The 23,618-nt window shown below is 45.3% G+C and overlaps 1 protein-coding gene across 1 annotated transcript in view; it reads right to left on the reverse strand.

Annotated features, from left to right (window-relative positions):
* The window catches only part of LOC126092731 (uncharacterized), a 117,949-nt gene that overhangs the window by 45,185 nt on the left and 49,146 nt on the right, over window positions 1–23,618 (reverse strand). Inside the window, exon 4 of the mRNA XM_049908456.1 lies at window positions 8,344–8,870. Within this exon, the coding sequence (XP_049764413.1) occupies window positions 8,344–8,870 (527 nt within the window). The remainder of the gene's footprint in view (window positions 1–8,343; window positions 8,871–23,618) is intronic.

Genomic DNA, 23,618 nt, shown 5'->3' on the forward strand with positions numbered 1-23,618 from the left:
ATGCTCGAGGCAAGATTCGAACCTGCGACCGTAGCAGTCGCGCGGTTCCGGACTGAAGCGCCTAGAACCGCTCGGCCACCGCGGTCGGCACCGAACACAAACACGCTGTTTCTGCAAGTCCCAAAAGAAACAAACCTGTCGCATATTCTTTCCGACCGATACTGCAGTCTTCAACAAGTAGCTCAACCGTCTTTTGGTAATCTGAAACTTTCAATGAACTCCTACTTGTCGCCTCAAGACTGTGACACAATCTCTCAAAATGAATGAGTATCTCTTTAGCATTTACGCGGGAAGGTCGTGTGAAATTAAGGACTGCGGACTTCATGATTACGGAATCCCTTTTTTGGAATACGTTGGCTGCTATTATTATAAGAAGAAGATAGTTAATGGGAATTCAGAAAATGTATGGAAGAGGAAGGTATGAGCAGCATTCTTGTGGATGTGGAGGGCTTTTCCCATTTGGAATTCAGAATTGAAGTCTCTGCTTGGCTGCTTTGTACACAAACGTATCCCACAAATGGATTCCGTAATCATGAAGTCCGCAGTCCTTAATTTCACACGGCCTTCCCGCGTTTAATCCCCCACCATAGCGTTTGGCCCTCCTTCTTCCTTTCTCACGCTGTGTCTCCCACAGCCCAGGCAAACCCAAACTCCGTGCAGTCAAATTCAAATGGTTCAAATGGCTCTGAGCACTATGGGACTTAGCATCTGAGGTCATCAGTCCCCTAGAACTTAGAACTACTTAAACCTAACTAACCTAAGGACATCACACACATCCATGCCCGAGGCAGGATTGGAACCTGCGACGTAGCGGTCGCGTGGTCCTAGACTGAAGCGCCTAGAACCGCTCGGCCACACAGGCCGGCTCCGTGCAGTCCGCCAGCTCTCAGTGCTGAGATCAGAAGTGTAGACTGCGTTTACAGCCAACCAGAAACTTCACTCCAGTCCTGAATCCCAAATGGGGAAAGCCCTCCATATCCACTTGCTGCTCATACCTTCCTCTTCTATACATTTTCTGAATCCCCTTTAACTATCTTCCTCTTTTAATAATAGCAGCAAGTACAACAATAATTACTTTGTGAGTCTCAACGTCCTGCTGCAAGCCTACCAATTGTACGTCTCCTTGGAGACTTGCATGTCCATACATGTCCTTCTCAGATCCCAGTAAGGTTACAGTGGAACGGGACTTACAGTTGAACAGGAATACGGACCTCGCTTCATTCCTATCGAATCTTCACATCACTGAGAGCTGAAGGCTACGTTAAAGGCACACTGAAATATTTTGTGGTCCGACTGTGGATCGATTCCGCCATTTTTCGGTTTCCAGACTCGAACTTTGCCACTGACTCTCAGGCCTGACAACTGTCTCATTACTCATGACGACTTCAAGGAAACCTCATAGCACTTTTCCGATCCCAAGTTCAAACATAGCGTCCAAAATGTCTTACCTACAATGTCAGCCTAACCCACGGTTTCAAATATCCGCTAAACTCTCCCTGTTGCAAATCCAATCACATCCTTAAAGAATGTCCTACCTTGCGTTTCCCACAGTTATGTATCATACGATGCAGTATTTCTGACGATAAAGCTATGGAGTAGTAAACCGCTCCCGCGTTGTACAAACGGTGCTTTCACGCGAGTAATCGCCACTAACCGTACATCTAGGGTTGGTTTTAGACCAGCGCTCTGAGCAGCAAGCAAGTGACTGCTGACCAGGTTCATTGTCGTAGCACTCTCTCTCTCTCTCTCTCTCTCTCTCTCTCTCTCACACACACACACACACACACACACACACACACACACACGCAATATCTTGTCATGTCAACTACTTGTCCTCTGAAGCTGCGTTACATTTAGGTTTAGGGCGCGCTACATAGATGCTACTGGCGCCTGGGGTTATCTGTTACTGTCCTCAAATTGTATACTCAGTCCGCCCCGATAGCTGAGTGGTCAGCGTGACGGATTGCCGTCCTACGGGCCCGGGTTCGGTTCCCGGCTGGGTCGGGGATTTTCTTCGCTCAGGGACTGGGTGTTGTGTTGTCTTCATCATCATTTCACCCACATCGAATGTAATAAGATCTGCACCAAGGCGACCGGACCTGCACCGTCAGGGGCCTCCCAGCCAATGACGCCAAACGCTCATTTCCATTTCATTGTATACTCAAATTGTGTACATCGGCTGATTTTATGTTAACTGTGTGCCACAATGAGATTATTAGCACCAGGGATTACATGAACTGAAATAATAAGAACGTGTGACTCGGAAATATCAGCGTGACCAGTATTGCCAAGGACATTTACCTAGAATTTCAGGGAGGTCAGGAATGGAATCCACTGAGCTTAACCAGAAGAAGTAACCTAAGGAGAGCCTGCGGTTGTGGTCATGTGAAACTGGCATTAAATATCGGGAAAGCTTTGTCCCGGTCACGTACCAATTCACCATTGCCATTAAAAAATAAAGTCTAATTTTGAAGAGAAGCGTATCGTATGGGAAGTAAGTAAGTGAACAGCAGGACCAAAGATAAACGGATGAGCGAGATGTCTGATCTGATAAATATAGTGACTGTTGATCTCTAACGTTACTAGAGAGTGCGAGACAGATGTCTACTTAGTTACTTAGTCAGTTAAATGTTCCATAGATCATTTAAACAATTATTTTATCGAAATGATGTGGAACGACTAAGTTTACAGGATATATATACATGATTAGTGTTGAAATGAGCGTACGGCATTGGTGGCCGGGAGACCCCTCGCGGGGCGGTTCGGCCGCCGCTCCACAAGTTCTTTAACGCCACTACGGCGACTTGCGAGTGAATGAAGATGAAATGATGATGAAAGACACACAACACCCAGTCATCTCGAGGCAAAGAAAATCTCTGACCCCGCCGGGAATCGAATGCGGGACCCCGTGCGCGGGAAGCGAGAACGCTATCAGAAGACCACGAGCCGCGGACATGATTAGTGTTAAGATTAATGAACACAATTTGTTAGTCCTACTCAGGCAACCATTTAGTTTTTTTTAATGTACTATTATTTTTTTGCAGGCTATCTGTGTTCAAACAGAAATTCGTCCATCGATCAGTTGTCCAGAAGAAATGTGTTTGCATACATATTTCAAGTACATACATGTGCAGTGATGAGCTAAAACATGACCATCTGCTTAATAGCTTGTTTGTCCGTCTTTGGAACGGAGTGCATCACTAATTCTGGGTATCAGGGATCCGACACTTTGTTAGAAGGACACTTTGTTAGAAGGTTTGTGGAGGGCATGTAACACGCGTAAATAACGGGCCGCTGGTTCGCGTACGCGGTGATGGCGCTCGATAGCGACCCAGAAGGATGTCTCCCATAGCGTAATACTGCTCCCACCAACCTGCGTCCGTGGCGCGCTGCACGTTTCGAGCCGCCATTCAACTCGGTGACGGCGTTTGCGGAGACGACCATCGACCTAGGGTAGCAAAAAAGTGATTCATCCGAAGAGCGGACGCGTTTCCATTGATCAGCAGCCGAATGCCGACGGTCCCGTGCTCACTGCAATCGTAACCGACGATGTCGTTCGGTCAAAATGTGAACACGTAGGCGTGGTCCGCAACGGAGCTCCATGTTGAACAATGTAGGATGAACGGTGTGCCGCCTAACACTTGTGCGTGCACCAGCACCGTGCTCTTTCAACAGAGATGCCACAGGCCGCCATCTATTATACATCACAGAGCAATCAAGCCTCCGACCCCACGTTCGATGAAGAGTAGTGGACCTCCAACCTATTAGCGCCTGGTGGTAGTTTCACTGTCCTTCTACCTCTTCCTGTAGATGCTCGCGAGACCAGCACGTTAACAGTCGACCAGCTTCGCCGTTTGCGAGATACTCGTTCACAGGCTCCGCGTAATAATAATCTGCCCTTTGTTCAAGTCGCTTATCTCAATGGATTTCCCCGTTTGCAGCCCATATTTTGGCTAGAGTGACCCCCTGTCCGCGTCTGCTCCGCTTACGTACTTTTGTTACGGCGTCACATGCCCATAATGCCACCAGGCGGCTACGAACTTCGCGGTGGGCAGTGTCCATAACCCAGAATGAAATTTTCCCTCTGTAGCGGAGTGTGCGCTGATCTGAAACCTCCTGGCAAATTAAAACTGTGTGCCGGACCGAGACTTGAACTCGGGACCTTTGCCTTTCGCGGGCAAGTGCTCTATCGACTGTTTTTATATATATAAGACGATGACCTTTATAAAATAAAATATTCCTGGGAATCGTCATTAAGTGGACTTTATTTTACATAATGGTGTTACAATAACAAACATAATATATGAGACGATGACCTTTGTAAAATAAAATATTTCTGGGAAACCTAAATAAGTGGACTTTTTTTGCGTAACAGTGAAAAAATTATCCTGCTTCTGTCAGTACAAAACAATAACGGACCACGTTCCTCTTCTTGGGCACGTACCTTACTAATCCCGTTATACCTCGCGTTAGTGCCGAGTACGTCTTCACCTGTGGTGGTGGATCCTCTCCACTGTCCTGGTCCTTTCTTGTTCTGATATTTATAGGCAATAATTACATTCTCCTACCCGGGACACCCCAACCGGGTGGGGGATAAAGCAAGGCACTCCCTAAAAATTAGAATAATATGTTCGATATCTCGGATGTCTCATAAGCTGTGAGTGAAAGTTCTTGTAGTAATGCCCAAAAGTCGTGTACATTTTTATCGCCGTCTCGGAAAAGATAAAGCACAATCAAACCTCGAATCCAAGTCACTGCGTTTGTCTTTGCTCGGGGATAATAGGTCATATCTGGGAGAAGTAGTATCCGTGGTTCTATTGCTTGCGGCACCACCCGAAGGAGGAAGGCAATCATTTCTTGGACCAAACACCATACGTCCGCCGAAGGCCCAAATATCAGGCGATTTTTCTCTGTGTCTATAACATTGCACTGCTGACATAGTGCCTCGTCCGCCATATGAATTGTATGCAACCTGGAACGAGTCACTTATTTCCCATTTACCACCTGATAGCACAGTGCGCGCCTCCCCGTATCAAGTTGCTGAGCTACCCAAGCAGGACTCACGATGTGCCCTCACAGCTTCAATTCTGCCACTATCTCGTGCCCTACCTTCCAAACTTCACAGACGCTCTCCTGCGAACCTTACAGGAAGTTTCATATCGACGCGCACTCCGCTGCAGAGTGAAACTTTCATTCTGGAAACATCCCGCAGGCTGTGGCTAACCCATGTCTACGCAATATCCTTTCTTCGAGGAGTGCTGGTTCTGTAAGGTTCGAAGGAGAGCTTCTGTGAAGTTTGGAAGGTAGGAGACGAGATACTTTGTAAGAGGTCCTTGACTAAGGAATTTATTACTAGCGCACTCGAGCAGATGTAACTTCGACGGATGGCTCACGCGCTGCCTGCGATATATAAGCTACAATAGAATCGCAGACCAGAGAGCAGTGTCGGCAGCTGTAGCAGTAGTAGCTCGCAGTCGGGCGGTTGGGTAGGCCGGTCGTGGAGAACGATGGCGGTGCCTGAGCGATGTAGTATAAAGTAAAAGCAAAAATTATTATTCTTTATTGTTGCGCGCATATGTTAATTGCTACAACTGATTTTTGTACTATTGTTATATCAAAGTCCCATGTAAAAGTTTTCAAAATCTTTCAATAATAATCTTTCTTATAAAGATAACTTTTGACAGTCATTCATCTGAATTTAAAGATTTTACTAATTTCTCCTATCCATAGTCATGCTGATTATCATAAAGAAAATCAGTTGTTTTTCATACATAACAAAATCTAGTGGCCAGCATTGCACTGGGCTGTGCCAGAAAAATTTCTTATAGGAGCAGATATATACGCGTTATCCGACAACATCATTGAGATAAGAATTTTCAGTAGATTCTGTGGTGTCACCGCTAGACACCACACGTGCTAGGTGGTAGCTTTAAATCGGCCGCGGTCCATTAGTACATGTCGGACCCGCGTGTCGCCACTGTCAGTAATTGCAGACCGAGCGCCACCACACGGCAGGTCTAGAGAGACGTACGAGCACTCGGCCCAGTTGTACGACGACTTTGCTAGCGACTACACGTACGAAGCCTTTCTCTCATTTGCCGAGAGATAGTTAGAATAGCCTTCAGCTAAGTCCATGGCTACGACCTAGCAAGGCGCCATTAACCATTTCTGGAGAGAGTCTCACTTGTATCATCAAGAATGCTGTATACAAATGATGGAGTAAAGTTAAGTATTTCAGCAGCTACGTACTTTTCTTTATAGCATTCACAACGTATCCTGTTCCAGACTTCACGCGAGTCGGCGTGAGTTGACGCGTGCCCTTTCGGTTTCCTCGCCTTGTGTCTAGACTGTCTTGTCTAGACACAACAGATTCAGAATGAATTTTCAGGGCCATGACGCAGCACTGCTCACGTCCAGATTTACCAGTTTAGATTCACAGTCAGTTAATTATTGAAAGGTTACATTATGAGATTTCTTTTGATAGGTTATATATCAGTCACTTTTTTATTGGAATTTATCTGTTGGGAGGTTACAACTGGTAGAACTGAAGCTTTGAGGAGAGGTCGCGAGTCGTGCTTGGGTAGCTCAGTCGGTAGAGCACTTGCCCGCGAAAAGCAAAGGTCTCCAGTTCGAGTCTTGGTCCGGCACACAGTTTTAATCTGCGAGGATGTTTCAGCGTCCATAATGGTTTTTCTGATCAATGTAAGAGTTAGTTATAGCTTTGGAGATGTCAGTTTCGAAAAAAACCGACTTTTTTTTACCAAAAACCTGGCAACCGTGGCGCCACATTACAATGTGTTGATGCAAATTTGATCCTCGAAACATACAAATAACTGAGTAAGTAACTAGTACAATGACACTCACGGTCTGGCCTCGTGTTGTAAGGAGCGTCAGTGTTTGTGACGTGGGTTTGTGGCAGTGCGATATACACTACTGGCCATTAAAATTGCTACATCACGAAGATGACGTGCTACAGACGCGAAATTTAACCGACAGGAAGAAGATGCTTTGATATGCAAATAATTTGCTTTTCAGAGCATTCACACAAGGTTGGCGTCGGGAAAGTTTCCAACCGATTTCTCATACACAAACAGCAGTTGACCAGCGTTGCCTGGTGAAACGTTATTGTGATGCCTCGTGTAAGGAGGGGAAATGCGTACCATCACGTTTCCGACTTTGATAAAGGTGGGATTGTAGCCTATCGCCATTGCGATTTATCGTATCGCGACATTGCTGCTCGCGTTGGTCGAGATCCAATGACTGTTAGCAGAATATGGAATCGGTGGGTTCAGGAGGGTAATACGGAACGCCGTGCTGGATACCAACGGCCTCTTATCACTAGCAGTCGAGTGACAGGCATTTTATCCGCATGGCTGTAACGGATCGTGCAGCCACGTCTCGATCCCTGAGTCAACAGATGGAGACGTTTGCAAGATAACAACCATCTGCACGAACAATTCGACGACGTTTGCAGCAGCATGGACTATCAGCTCGGAGACCATGGCTACGGTTACCCTCGACGCTGCATCACAGACAGGAGCGCATGCGATGTTGTACTCAACGACGAACCTGGATGCACGGTTGGCAAAACGTCATTCTTTCGGATGAATCTAGGTTCTGTTTACAGCATCATGATGGTCGGATCCGTGTTTGGCTACATAGTGGTGAACGCACATTGGAAGCGTGTATTCGTCATCGCCATACTGGCGTATCACCCGGCGTGATGGTATGGTTTGCCATTGGTTACACGTCTCGGTCACCTCTTGTTCGCGTTGACGACACTTTGAACAGTGGACGTTACATTTCAGATGTGTTACTATCCGTGGCTGTAACCTTCATTCGATCCCTGCGAAACCCTACATTTCAGCAGCATAATGCACGACCGCATGTTGCAGGTCCTGTACGGGCCTTTCTGGATACAGAAAATATTCGGCTGCTGCCCTGGCCAGCACATTCTCCAGATCTCTCACCAATTGAAAACGTCTGGTCAATGGTGACCGAGAAACTGGCTCGTCACAATACGCCAGTCACTACTCTTGATGAACTGTGGTATCGTGTTGAAGCTGCATGGGCTGCTGTACCTGTACACGCCATCCAAGCTCTGTTTGACTCAATGCCCAGGCGTATCAAGGCCGTTATTAAGGCCAGAGGTGGTTGTTCTGGGTACTGATTTCTCAAGATCTATGCACCCAAATTGCGTGAAAATGTAATCACATGTCAGTTCTAGTATAATATATTTGTCCAATGAATACTCGTTTATCATCTGCATTTCTTCTCGATGTAGCAATTTTATGGCCAGTAGTGAATACATGCACTACATGTTTGAGAAGTTATTCAGCTGACCTGGAGCGTGACGTCAGAGGTCCCCTGCCCTGGGCAGCGGCAGGCTTGACGAGCAGCGCCCCTGCCCGCCTGCCCGCAGGCTGCGGCCTCCTGCTGCCACCGGGGGCTACTGGAGGACCCTCGACGTCCAGGCGGAGGTCGATGACCGGCGGCCGCGTGACGGAGGGCGCGTGGGCCGGCAGCCCGGGGCCGGCTGCGGGGGCGGGCGTGGGCGCCGGGGCCGGGGGCGGTGCGGGCTCCACCGCGGACTCCACCTCCGGCTCCTCTGAGGGCGGAGAGGGCGGCTGCCGGTGCTCCTCCTGGCGGGCAGGCTCTTCTTGGGGCGGGGACGACGCGCGCGTCTGCTGCGGCAGCGCCTGCGGGGGCGTGGGCGTCGGCGTCGGCGTGGGCGTGGCGGCTGTTGTAGCTGTAGGCGTGGGCGTGGCCGCAGGGGCTGGAGTGGGCGTGGCCGACGGTGCAGGGGCCGGAGTGGGCGTCGCCACCACCCCCGCCGTAGGCTCCAGTTGGGGCTGCGGCGAGGCGGTCTGCTGCAGCGAGAGGCGTTAAGTGTACATTCTGTCGGTAAGGGTCTGTTTAATGTTAGCCAAAGCTTCTGCCTTATACAGAACAACAGGCTATCATTATAACATATTATAAATGTATGTAGCTTATATCTGTCCATATGTTTGTAGAGTATCGAGTAAAAATTTGAAGTAAATCGATCAAGAACTTTTCGAGATTTTTGGTAACAACATTTCCCCTTTGTACATCATATACATATATTTACGTATTACAATAACAACAATTGTATGGAGGTTGTCTATGAAAATGATCGTTAGAGAATTGCGTAAAAATTTGAAACAAGATGGTCAAGAACTTTTCAAGTTTTTTGTTAACAACATTTCGGCTTTATATGCATATTTACATATTATATAAATTAAAAATATGTAGCCTATGTGCATCCGAATGTTCGTTAATTTATCATGTTAAAATATGAAATAAATCAATCAAAAAGTTTTCGAGATTTTTGCTAACAATGTTTCCCTTGTATGCTATGTCCGTCCAAACTTTTATTAAAGTATCGTGCAAAACTCTGAAGTAGATTAGCCTAGAAATTTTAGATGTTCTTGGTAACAATCTTGAATATGACTTCTCTTTATATGGTAGTACAGTTTTTATATGTATATTTATGTACCATCATCATCATCATCATCATTTAAGACTGATTATGCCTTTCAGCATTCAATCTGGAGCATAGCCCCCTGATAAAATTCCTCCACGATTCCCTATTCCGTGCTAACATTGGTGCCTCTTCTGATGTTAAACCTATTACTTCAAAATCATTCTTAACCGAATCCAGGTACCTTTTCCTCGGTCTGCCCCGACTCCTCCTACCCTCTACTGCTGAATCCATTGAGTCTCTTGGGTAACCTTGCTTCTCCCATGCGTGTAACATGACCCCACCATCTAAGCCTGTTCGCCCTGACTGCTACATATATAGAGTTCATTCCCAGTTTTTCTTTGATTTCCTCATTGTGGACACCCTCCTGCCATTGTTCCCATCTACTAGTACCTGCAATCATCCTAGCTACTTTCATATCCGTAACCTCAACCTTGTTGATAAGGTAACCTGAATCTACCCAGCTTTCGCTCCCATACAACAAAGTTGGTCGAAAGATTGAACGGTGCACAGATAACTTAATCTTGGTACTGACTTCCTTCTTGCAGAAGAGAGTAGATCGTAGCTGAGCGCTCACTGCATTAGCTTTGCTACACCTCGCTTCCAGTTCTTTCACTATGTTGGCATCCTGTGAGAATATGCATCCTAAGTACTTGAAACCGTCCACCTGTTCTAACTTTGTTCCTCCTATTTGGCACTCAATCCGTTAATATTTCTTTCCCACTGACATTACTTTCGTTTTGGAGATGCTAATCTTCATACCATAGTCCTTACATTCTGATCTATTTGCAAACTTTCAATCGAATCTACCATCACAACTAAGTCATCCGCATATGCAAGACTGCTTATTTTGTGTTCACATATCTTAATCTCACCCAGCCAGTCTATTGTTTTCAACATATGATCCATAAATAATATGAACAACAGTGGAGACAGGTTGCAGCCTTGTCTTACCCCTGAAACTACTCTGAACAATGAGCTCAATTTACCATCAACTCTGACTGCTGCCTGACTATCCATGTAAAGACCTTTAATTGCTTGCAAAAGTTTGCCTCCTATTCCATAATCTTGTAGAACAGACAATAACTTCCTCCTAGGAACCCGGTCATATGCCTTTTCTAGATCTATAAACCATAGATACAATTGCCTGTTCCACTCATAACACTTCTCCATTATTTGCCGTAAGCTAAAGATCTGGTCCTGACAACCTCTAAGAGGCCTAAACCCACATTGATTATCATCCAATTGGTCCTCAACTAATACTCGCACTTTCCTTTCAACAATACCTGAGAAGATTTTACCCACAACACAGATTAAAGAGATACTTCTGTAGTTGTTACAATCTTTTCTGTTTCCATGTTTAAAGATTGGTGTGATTACTGCTTTTGTCCAGTCTGATGGAACCTGTCCCGACTCCCAGGCCATTTCAATTATCCTGTGTAGCCATTTAAGACCTGACATTCCACTGTATTTGATGAGTTCCGACTTAATTTCATCCACTCCAGCTGCTTTATTGCACTGCAATCTATTGACCATTTTCTCCTCTTCCTCAAATGTGATCCTATTTCCATCATCATTCCTATCCCATTCTGCCTCGAAATCTGAAACATTACTGATCGTATTTTCACCTACATTGAGCAACTCTTCAAAATATTCCCTCCATCTGCCCAAGGCATCCACAGGATTCACCAGCAGTTTTCCTGACCTGTCCGAAATACTTGTCATTTCCTTCTTACCTCTCTTTCGAAGACTGCTAATTACACTCCAGAACGGTTTTCCAGCAGCTTGACCCGTAGTCTCCAACCTGTTTCCAAAGTCTTCCCAAGATTTCTTCTTGGATGCTGCAATTATCTGTTTGGCTTTGTTTCTTTCTTCAACATAACTTTCTCTGTCTACCTGAGTTCTAGTATGTAGCCACTTTTGATATGCCTTCTTTTTCCTTTTACAGGCTGCCTTGACTGTGTCATTCCACCAAGCTGTTTGCTTCATCCTACTTTTACACACTACTGTTCCAAGACATTCTTTAGCCACTTCCAGTATTGTGTCCCTGTACCTTGTCCATTCCTTTTCCAATGACTGTAATTGACTACATTCAACTAACTGGTACCTTTCTGAGATCGCTGTTATGTACTTGTGCCTGATTTCCTTATCCTGAAGTTTCTCCACTCTTATCCTCCTACATATGGACCTGACCTCCTGCACTTTCGGCCTCACAATCCCAATTCCACTGCAGATTAAATAATGATCAGCGTCACCAAAGAATCCCCTGAATACACGTGTGTCCCTCACAGCCTTCCTGAATTCCTGATCTGTTATTATATAGTCAATGACAAATCTGGTTCCCCTGCCTTCCCAAGTATAGCGGTGGATGTTCTTATGTTTAAAAAAGGAGTTTGTGATTACTAAGCCCATACTGGCACAGAAATCCAAGAGTTTTTTCCCGTTCCTGTTGGCCTCCATATCCTCTCCAAATTTACCCATAACCTTTTCATACCCTTCTGTTCGATTTCCAATCCTGGCGTTAAAATCACCCATGAGCAGAACACTGTCCTACTACATCACTGAGTGCCTCATAAAAACTATCCATCTCATCTTGATCTGTCCCTTCACAATGCGAATATACTGACACAATCCTAATTTCCTTGCTAGACACTGTCAAATCTATCCACATCAGTCGTTCGTTTACATACCTTATTACAACTACGCTGGGTTCCATTTCTTTCCTGATGTAAAGCCCTACACCCCATTGTGCTATTCCTGCTTTGACTCCTGACAGGTAGACCTTGTATTCTCCCACTTCCTCTTCTTTCTCACCCCTTACCCGAATGTCACTAACAGCTAAAACGTCCAGCCCCATCTTATTGCAGCCTCTGCCAGCTCTACCTTCTTCCCAGAGTAGCCCCAATTGATATTAACAGCTCCCCATCTCATTACCATTTGTTTACCAAGTCGTATCTTAGGAGTCCCTGGTTTGTCAGTTAGAGGTGGGACTCTGTCACCTCCAAAGGTCCGAGGCATTTTGCTTTGATTGTTGCTATCATCATATTTAAAGTACCAGGGAAGCAGGTTGGTTGCCTTACTTGCCGAGTCCCATTGGGTATTACCCCTAACGGTTGAGGGACTAACCGGTGGTTCAAAATGGCTCTGAGCACTATGGGACTCAACTGCTGAGGTCATTAGTCCCCTAGAACTTAGAACTAGTTAAACCTAACTAACCTAAGGACATCACAAACATCCATGCCCAAGGCAGGATTCGAACCTGCGACCGGAGCGGTCTTGCGGTTCCAGACTGCAGCGCCTTTAACCGCACGGCCACTTCGGCCGGCACTAACCGGTGGATTTGGTAGTCTTTGCCGTATGAGCACAAAGGTGACCACGACTCAGAATATGTCCGAGATGCCCTGCCTTATTCCAAAGTAACTGGTATCCCGACTGTCGGGACCACTTACTTGGCCCGTGGTTCATGAACTAGGACATGACCACAGGAACCCACACCATGAACCACAATGTACCATATGTACCAGATGTATTAAAAATATGTAGCATATGTCCGTCCAAATGTTTATTCAAGTATTATGTAAACATCAGAAGTAAATCAGTCAAGAACTTATCGGGCTTTTCTCAGAAAACTTTGTCCCTTTATAAATAGGATATATATACCAAGTCCGTCCGAAAATTTATTAGGGTATCGTGTAAGAATTTGAAGTAAATCTATGAAGTACTTTTCTAGGTTTCTGATAACAACGTTAAACAAAGACTTGTGTTTGTACAGTAGTACAGAATGTAATAGCTGCAGAGGGCCTATAGAAATATTTTTTCTTTACTATTTTGCCTCATTCCTTGTGTTTAGCAATAAATGTCAGTACATTCATATATTACAAGAACATAAATATTTCAATGCATCTACATATATCTTTGCTACAAGAGAGCCTGTTTTCGACTATCGAAACGGAACAATCGAGGGTGATGGCGAGAGCAACACTCATTATTGACGTGTGGCATGGCTGGAGTGTTGGTTGTCATACATGCAGACACGGATAAAACAAGGAAACCAAGATGTGCGCCATATCTTATGCAGAAAGACAGTGATTAATGTTGACATGGGTAAACTGTAGACTGAACGCCCTGTTTTATGCGTGCTTGAACTGAGACACTTTTTGCGTGTGCAGTGGACGCGAATCGGTGTGCCGCTGGCGAAACAATGCGTCCGCACGATATCAGTTTTGTACATTTGGAGAATACTGCTTTGATTTGATTCAAAAATGGTTCAAGTGGCTCTGAGCACTATGGGACGTAAAATCTGAGATCATCAGTCCCCTAGAACTTAGAACTACTTAAACCTAACTCACCAAAGGACATCACACACATCCATGCCCGAGGCAGGATTCGAACCTGCGACCGTAGCGGTCGCGCGGTTCCAGGCTGAAGCGCCTAGCACCGCTCGGTCACACCGGCCGGCGCTTTGATTTGAATAACCCTTGAACTGTGTCGTACAAATCAGCGAAGTGAAACTGTTTTGCTGTTGTCTTGAAGGACGATACTGTGTGGACGAATATCCTCCGTAAATAACTACTTTAAATTGTGCACACTCTGGAACTGCAATACCGCGACATCAAGCTCAAGACGACAGCTATGACGGTACGGGAGTCCCATGACTATCCGAAAACGACCTGGAGGCCTTATTTTCAATGCAGAATTGCCAAGTGCATGTACCAGCACGTCGCACCGTCCTTACCACACTATCTCGGAATCCAGCAACGAGGTGAGGTGCAGCTATTGCTCAAACTTTCTATAAAGACTTCGAAATCAGGGACTTCCAGTTTAACAAGCCCTTTAGTATCTCTCTTCTGCTAAAAATACTATGTTCTTCCAGTCATAATTATACATTTTCTCAATCTGCGACACCATAGCCACTGCAACATTAGACAAAAGTAGTTTTTGCTCCTTCTTCGTCACTAAAATTTTTCTGATACTTAGTAAAATTCATTCAGTGCACCTGAACGTTACGCAGATCCTAATTTCTCAAGTAGGAAATAAATAACTGTCGAATGAACAGATTTGCAACCCGCCATTGTACGGCGTGCGTGTGACCTATCGTAAGCGTGATTTGTTCTGATAGACCGCGAACTGCATCTCGCGCGCCATTCGTTTTTGACAGCTGGTGTTCACACGTTTGGGGCTGGTTTGTTTACAATATTACGTGAGTTGCATTGGTTGGACGCGTCAGTGTATTGGGAATAACTGAGCGCATTTCTGGATGCATGTACTCTTATTATTCAACAAAATTCGTACTACAGGCTGTACTTGCTGTCATCATCATCATCAGTGTTCTGCCAAAAGGCAGGTTTTCACATGAAAGTTCTCCAGGATGTCCGGTCTTCTGACATCCTCTTCAGGTCTGCATAATTTCCCCTTCCCTTTATGTCGTCCATCATCTTGTATCTCCTTCTTCCTCTCAGTCTTCTCCCACAAACCAATCCTTCCAAAGCATCTGTTAGCAAGCACTCCCTTCTCAATGAATGTCCCAACCAGTTCTCTTTCCTTTCTCTTACAGCTCTCACCAACCCTTTCCAATAATCTTTCATTACTCACTTTTTCCATCCAGTTTATTCTCTCCATTCTCCTCCACATCCACATCTCAAATGCTTCTAACCTTTTTTTCATCCTCTCGTCTCAGCGTCCATGTTTCTGCCCCATATAGTGCCACACTCCAGACAAAACATTTGCCCAGCCTTTTTTCTTAGTCCTTCATCTAATTTGCCACATAAGAGTCTCCTCTTTCTGTTGAATGCCTCCTTCGCTATGGCAATTCGAGATTTCACCTCCTGGTGACATCTCAGATCATCAGTTATTGTGCTTCCAAGATATTTAAATGCACTTACTTGGCTAATGGTAGAATGTCCTATTTTAATATTGGACAGTCTGCGTCTTGTACTGATGATCACACTTTTTGTTTTTGCTGTGTATATTTGCATCCCATATTCCACACAAGTTTCATTCAGATCTTTCAGCATGTTATTCACTGTCCGCTCACTTTCTGCCACTATGTACTTGCTGTAACGACATTTAATGTCAGAAAACTATGTTTATTTAATTTTCTTGGTGCTGAGTTTTACTGTTTGAGTAAAGGTACAAGTCAAGTACATGCGTACAATTTTGATGCTTTGGTGAGACTCCCACACGTGAAATTAGTCACTTAAGTTGGTAATATAAAGAGCTTAGGTCATCACATGATTCAACGATCATTTACATTATTTATATCTGTGTCGACTATTTACGTTGTGTTGTACACCCGAACATGTTTCTAGCCTTTTATGTTGTCTTCGGCACGTCGCTTTACTCAGTTTCTTGCCTGGAAATGACAGCAGTATTTTCCAATAAAACACTTAATCGTGGACATTACTTGCACGCCGTCAGCTTCTGCATTACACTGACGGAGATGAAAGTGTGAACGAACGCTACCAACCCGATACTCCAGAACTTCCATGCGTGCTGGATATATTGACTAAAACATCATCTTTAAGTGACCTTACTTTCAGTATAGAGAAAAGTCACTCCTACAGATGTAAAATGGTGTGAGTACGCGATGACTTTTTAGGACCTATAACGTTATTGGAAATTTTCAGATGCGTATTGCAAAAGCGTGCCTGAAGGACATGCGACGTACACAGCATCTTTCGGACTGTGAGAAACGTGGTCACTGGCATAAGGGTCATGGCAGCGTCATACCGATAGATCGCGCGGACAGTTGGCTGAGGTGCGATGACTGCAGTGCCAGTAATGACGAGATGCATTCTGGACAACAGAGTAGCAAGGAGAGTAGGCGCTGTCCCTTCCACATGGACTACAACACGTTTAGTCTCGAAGCCTTTCCGTTGAAGAAAACACGTACCAGGTCCCTCTCAGCCTTTTAAGGAGACGGTACATCTCAGCCTTGTGTACATGTAATACATCCTCATGCAATTTAATTCCTTTGTGGGATTTTTCTCCAGAAATGTGTTGTATATATTAATCCTGGGGTGTCTAAAGCAAAAGGATCGCACTATCCCCTTTTAACTTCACTTTCAAAATGAATAAGTTTTCCCTCTTTCATACAAGGACCTGATCAGAAGATCCAATAACTGTGGGTCACTTACTATAGTCGTTGGTATAAATGATATGAACACATTAAATTGCCTCAGTTTAGAGGGGAGGTGCCGTAGGTAGAAGCATGCACGCTATACTGTAACACATATAATGGTTAATTAAGCTGCATAAGCACTGGATGCATTGCAGCCACTCCCTACCAACTTAACGAGTGATAATTTATCTTGAAATCACGTAATTTCCAGCTACGGCGTTTACTACATTACAGTTTATTAACTCTGCTACTAATTATCTGCTATGTCATCTGCAACAAAACTTGCATCACCTCAGTCGATGAGACAATCTTGTCAAATTTGTCATCATGTGCATGTAGTCAAAATAGGTAAATAAAAAACAGGATAATAATGAGGAAAGTGATAAATGTCAGGAATAATTCAGAACTGCTTCACTTAACGTTTTGTATCACTGCTGCTCCAAGAAGTGTCGATCACAAATGGAAAGCAGAAACTTTTGACACTTTCATTAATCATAACAGATTGTTGAAAAGAACGGGATTGTGTCATTCATTATTTAAATAATGAAAGACTGCATAGTTTTCGCATTTTTTTTCATTCTTAGCACTACGCGTTTCGAGAATTTCACAGTCACGACCAAATATTAACGTGTTTTCTGTACTGATCTGCCTCTCTTGCGCTGCAGTCCTCTTTTTGAGGTAATAAGGCACTGTGCCTCCTCCATTATGAAGAAAATCACACACACAGTGTGAAACTTCACAAACAGTATGAGTGACGACACAGTACAGTGCAAGAGAGGCACAACAACACACACACAAATGTCACACAAAATACTTACGTACATATTTGCACTAGCCTATGAGAATAAACTCTCGAAACGCTTAGTGCTAAACACGAAAAAAGTGCGTACCAGCTGCGCCGTTTCGTTATTTAAATCAGAAACGTTTGAGCCACGCGAAGAGAGCAAACAGCCACAGGTGGCCAAACAACGAAACACGCGAGGTTTGCGTTCGAGTAACGCAAAGGTTTCATGATGACCACAACGATGGCGACGCTGCGCATCTGCCGTAGAAACGCTTTGAGAACGATTGCAATCGGTTGTGATACCTTTACTCGAACGAAGCTGATGAGGCATCTGGGGATACTCATAAATTCTTTAAGACCAATGATTCACAGCTGTGACGCATAGCAAAACCAATCACATCAAAGTAATCACGGCACTTAGGTGCATGTTCTGAGACAACGTAATGCACCTAGGAACATTGTCGAACATGATCGCTTGGTAGTGCAGACGTTATAGTGTGGGGAAGCATACTTTTGCGTGGGCGTAGAGGTCTCCAAATCTTTGAAAACGGTACACTCCACAGCAACAATATTATTACAGCGTCTTTTCAGAGGTGCATCGGCCCTAAGTTAATTTTTGTGGATGACAACACGCGACCGCATCGAATTATGTAGGTGGAGAAGCTCTTGGAACGACAGGACATTCAGCGAATGGATTGGCCACCAGTACCCCCGACTCAGATCCCGTCGAACACTCGGGCGGAGCGTTGATCAGACATATCCGCACGCACCAACGATCATCCGGCAGTTGTCAATCGCCTGGCGGAGGAATGGAAGACTCTGTTACAAGAACTCCTTACGAACCTTGATGTCAGCATCGGAGCACATCGCAGAGCACGCACTACTGTCTGCGGGGATCACACGGTCTATTAAGAACCATGTTCCGCCTTTTGTAAAATCCAGGAGTCATAATAAATCGCGATGACTTCTACATCTACATCTACATCCATACTCCGCAAGCCACCTGACGGCGTGTGGCGGAGGGTACCTTGAGTACCTCTATCGGTTCTCCCTTCTATTCCAGTCTCGTATTGTTCGTGGAAAGAAAGATTGCCGGTATGCCTCTGTGTGGGCTCTAATCTCTCTGATTTTATCCTCATGGTCTCTTCGCGAGATATACGTAGGAGGGAGCAATATACTGCTTGACTCCTCGGTGAAGGTATGTTCTCGAAACTTCAACAAAAGGCCGTACCGAGCTACTGAGCATCTCTGTTGCAGAGTCTTCCACTGGAGTTTATCTATCATCTCCGTAGCGCTTTCGCGATTACTAAATGATCCTTTAACGAAGCGCGCTGCTCTCCGTTGGATTTTCTCTATCTCTTCTATCAATCCTATCTGGTACGGATCCCACACCGGTGAGCGGTATTCAAGCAGTGGGCGAACAAGTGTACTGTAACCAACTTCCTTTGTTTTCGGACTGCATTTCCCTAGGATTCTCCCAATGAGTCTCAGTCTGGCATCTGCTTTACCGACGATTAATTCTGTATGGTCATTCCATTTTAAATCACACCTAATGCCTACTCCCAGATAATTTATGGAATTAACTGCTTCCAGTTGCTGACCTGCTATATTGTAGCTAAATGATAAAGGATCTTTCCTTCTATGTATTAGCAGCACATTACACTTGTCTGCATTGAGATTCAATTGCCATTCCCTGCACCATGCGTCAATTAGTTGCAGATCCTCCTGCATTTCAGTACAATTTTCCATTGTTACAACCTCTCGATATACTACAGCATCATCCGCAAAAAGCCTCAGTGAACTTCCGATGTTATCCACAAGGTCATTTATACATGTTGTGAATAGCAACGGTCCTACGACACTCCCCTGCGGCACACCTGAAATCACTCTTACTTTGGAAGACTTCTCTCCATTGAGAATGACATGCTGCATTCTGTTATGTAGGAACTCTTCTTCAATCCAATCATACAATTGGTCAGATAGTCCGTATGCTCTTACTTTGTTCATTAAACGACTGTGGGGGTACTGTATCAAACGTCTTGCGGAAGTCAAGAAACACGACATCTACCTGGGAACCCGTGTCTACGGTCCCCTGAGTCTCGTGGACGAATAGCGCGAGCTGGGTTTCACACGATCGTCTTTTTCGAAACCCATGCTGGTCCCTACAGGGTAGATTTCTAGTCTCCATAAAAGTCTTTATACTCGAACATAATACGTGTTCAAAAATTCTACAACTGATCGACGTTAGAGATATAGGTCTATAGTTCTGCACATCTGTTCGACGTCCCTTCTTGAAAACGGGGATGACCTGTGCCCTTTTCCAATCCTTTGGAACGCTACGCTCTTCTAGAGACGTACGGTACACCGCTGCAAGAAGGGGGGGGGGCATGTTCCTTCGCGTACTCTGTGTAAAATCGAACTGGTATCCCATCATCGAGTGGCCTTTCCTCTTTTGAGCGATTTTAATTGTTTTTCTATCCCTCTGTCATCTATTTAGATATCTACCATTTTGCCATCTAAATGGTTCAAATGGCTCTGAGCACTATGGGACTCAACTGCTGCGGTCATGTCCCCTAGAACTTAGAACTACTTAAACCTAACTAACCTAAGGACATCACACACATCCATGCCCGAGGCAGGATTCGAACCTGCGACCGTAGCGGTCGTGCGGTTCCAGACTGTAGCGCCTTTAACCGCTCGGCCACTCCGGCCGCATTCTGCCATCTGTGCGACAATCAAGAGAAGGAACTACAGTGCAGTCTTCCTCTGTGAAACAGCTTTGGAAAAAGACATTTAGTATTTCGGCCTTTAGTCTGTCATCCTCTGTTTCAGTACCATTTTGATCACAGAGTGTCTGGAAATTTTGTTTTGATTCACCTACCGCTTTGGCATAAGCCCAAAATTTCAGTGTAGTTGTTGTTTTTAAATAGAAGTGTCATCTATTTTGGTCTACTTTCTGTACTGTATCGTAACAGTTTCTTTATGTATGGTCCACTTTCATTGGTCTATGTTACTTGACAGTGACGCGTCATGCTAAAATTTTGCATACAAGTGTGTAATACGTGACGAGCCTCACGCCTTGGGAAGAGTCGTCGCACTTCTCACGACTTTTTTCGGAGGACTAAGGTTTGTCTACAGGCAACGTCATTCGAAACACAGAAAGCAGAGTAGGGGGAGCACAGCATTCCATGTTAATGTGGCTTTTGTTGGATAGACTTATACAACCGCCTCGAAGAGGTGCAAGGAACATCAATGGCGCACTCGATAAAACAACCACGCACAAATCACCTGTACCCTAGCTTCGGATCGAGTACAAACATGGAATGAAATGCGGCGATGCGAACGCCAGGTTTCTGAGACAGCTTAATTGTTGAAACTATCCAAATATAAACTTCGGGAAACCTAATAACGTGGGACTGGGGGTTAAGTTTAAGGAAATCTTGTGATTCTGCCTTAAATTTGTTAAGATCTCGCCAACCGCCTCCTCCACTGGAGCAGGAAGGTGATTAGAGAATGAGCGTCTCACGGAACGAGAGAGCGGGCTGCGAAAAAGAAATGAGCGTTGTAGGGTATAGTGGGTAGCTGCAGCCAAACTCGGCTATAATAAAGTGGTGGTCCTTCAGCAATACATCAGTCTGCTCAGAGTTCAGGTAGTAACGATAACAAAATAACTAGCAGCACACATGAGTAGCTTGGTAGTCGGAATATTGTGCAGAAAAAGTGGAAAGAACAACTCCGCCGAATACACGAAAGTGCAGCATTAATAAGTCGTGCCAAGCTAACCTGAGATATCACAAAATAATGGAAATTAAGACTCATCCTGAGATATTTATTGAACATTTATGAGACCAATGCTAAATTATTCTGCGGAAGCTTGGTTATTAACGTCAAAAGATACTAGAAAGCTAGATGCCGTCGAGGCCTATGGCCTTGCTACAGTGGTAACACCTGTTCCCGTCAGATCACCGAAGTGAAGCACTGTTAGGCGCCGGCCACGGAGGCTGAGCGGTTCTAGGCGCTTCAGTCCGGAACCGCGTGACTGCTACGGTCGCAGGTTCGAATCCTACGTCGGGCATGGATGTGTGATATCCTTAGGTTAGTTAGGTTTAAGTAGTTCTAAGTTCTAGGGGACTGATGACCTCAGATGTTAAGTGCCATAGAGCTCAGAGCGATTTGAACCACTGTTAGGCTTGGCTAGCACTTGGATGAGACACCGTCCGGGTCTGCCGAGTGCTGTTGTCAAGTGGGGTGCACGCAGCCCTCGTGAGGTCAATTGAGGAGCTACGTGATTGAGAAGTAGCGACAGTGGTCGCGAAAACTGACAACGGCCGGTGAGCAGTGTGCTGATGATATGACCATCCGTATCTGAATCCGGTGACATCTGTGGGCTGAGGATCACACGCCGGCCGGTCGGTACCGTTGGGAGTTCAACGTGTTTTTCGTTTTTAGATGCTCTCGAGAGGAAGTAGAATCGTTGGGCCAATCCTATGAAAAATACAGTATCTAATCAAAAGTATTTCAGAGCCTTATATAATTAAAAATTGAGCACTGGATGCTACGAGAGGCGGACTAGCCAGAGTGAAAGGATTATTAAGTTGCCAGTAGAGGAGCAGTAACGGCAGAATGCGTCGATCAGGATACTTCAGTGACTTTCAGTGGGGACTGGTCATTGGATGTCACTGACTAACAAATCCGCTAGGGACGTTTCAGTGCTTCTAAAATTGCGCAAGTCCACTGCTGGTTCTGTGACTGGGAAGTAGAAACGCGAAGGAAAGACCACAGGTAAACGGAGACTAGGTAGACCTCACGTACTGACGGTCAGGGACTGCGTAGCATTGCAGAGGGTGGTTGTATAAAGTCGAATGAAATCAGCGGAAGGGATCATTCGTGAGTTGCAAAGTGCTAGCAGGAGTTCAGCTAGTACTGTGGTTGTATGGGGCGAGCTAAAAAGAATAGGGTACAACAGTCGAGAAAGTCCTAGTATGTCACAAATTTCTGTAGTCAGTGCTAAGCGACGGTTCAGATGGCGCAAAGAGCGACGCCACTGGACACTGGATGGCTGGAAGCGAGTGATCTGGAGTGATGAATCACGCTGTACCCTGTGGCAATACAACGGAAGGCTTTGGGTTTGGTGAATGCCTAGAAAACGTTACTTGCCATCATGTCTAGTGCGAAAGGTGAAGTACAAAGTAGATGGTGTTAAGGTATGGAAATGAAATAAGCGTTTGGAGTCATTGGCCGGGAGGCCCGTTATGGGGCACGTCTGGCTGCCTTGGTGCAGGTCTTACTACATTCGACGCCACATTGGGCGACCTGCGCGCCGAATGGGGATGAAGTGATGATGAAGGCAACACAACACTCAGTCCATGAGCGCAGAAAATCCCCGACCCAGCCAGGGATGGAACCGGCTCCCGTAGGACGGCAATCCGTCACGCTGACCACTCAGCTATCGGGGCGGACGGTGTTAGGGTATTCATGAGTATTACGTGGTTGTGCTGTCGTCCCCTTACTGTTCTTAGGAAAATGCTAAATGTGGAGGGATTTAAATGTGGAGCCCAATGGAACACATTTGGGATGAATTAGAGAACGTCGACTTCGTTGCAGATTCCAGTGACCAACATTAAAACCTTCTGTGATTTGGACTCTCGAGGAAAAATGGGCTGCCATTCCTCCACACTCATTCAGACTCTTCACTGAAAGTGACCCCAGTAGAGTTCAAGTAGTCATGAAGGTGAAGGACTGATACAGCCCATATTCATGTCCACTAATGGGTGTCGGAATACTTTTGGTCAGACAGTGTATATAGTACTTCACCTACGGGATGCCTAAGACCCACGCCGGTTAGCCAACTTTATTTGCTTAGTGGCATAGCTCCACCCAACATCAGACGAGCTATAGCAAGCGAAGCAGAGCGCCTCAAGCAGCTGCGCGACCAGCGCAATCCTCTCTTCGGACAAAACCCTCCACACACACGTCTAAAATCAAGACGGAGTTTCCTCACCTCAGTTCAACCGCTCGAAACCTCAAAACAAAAGGCCAGACTGTCAAAATGGCAAGCAACACTGCCTACGGGAGACCAGGCACCTCTAATCTCACCCAACGAACAATTGGCCTCTGGAAATGAACTAAAATGGCCATTATGGAGAACCCTCAACCGCCTACGAACTGAGGTGGGCAGATGCAACGTAAACACGTGTAAATGGGGATACCGA

Source organism: Schistocerca cancellata, chromosome 7, assembly GCF_023864275.1.
Source record: "Schistocerca cancellata isolate TAMUIC-IGC-003103 chromosome 7, iqSchCanc2.1, whole genome shotgun sequence".
In the NCBI taxonomy this organism is placed as follows: Eukaryota; Metazoa; Arthropoda; class Insecta; order Orthoptera; family Acrididae; genus Schistocerca; species Schistocerca cancellata.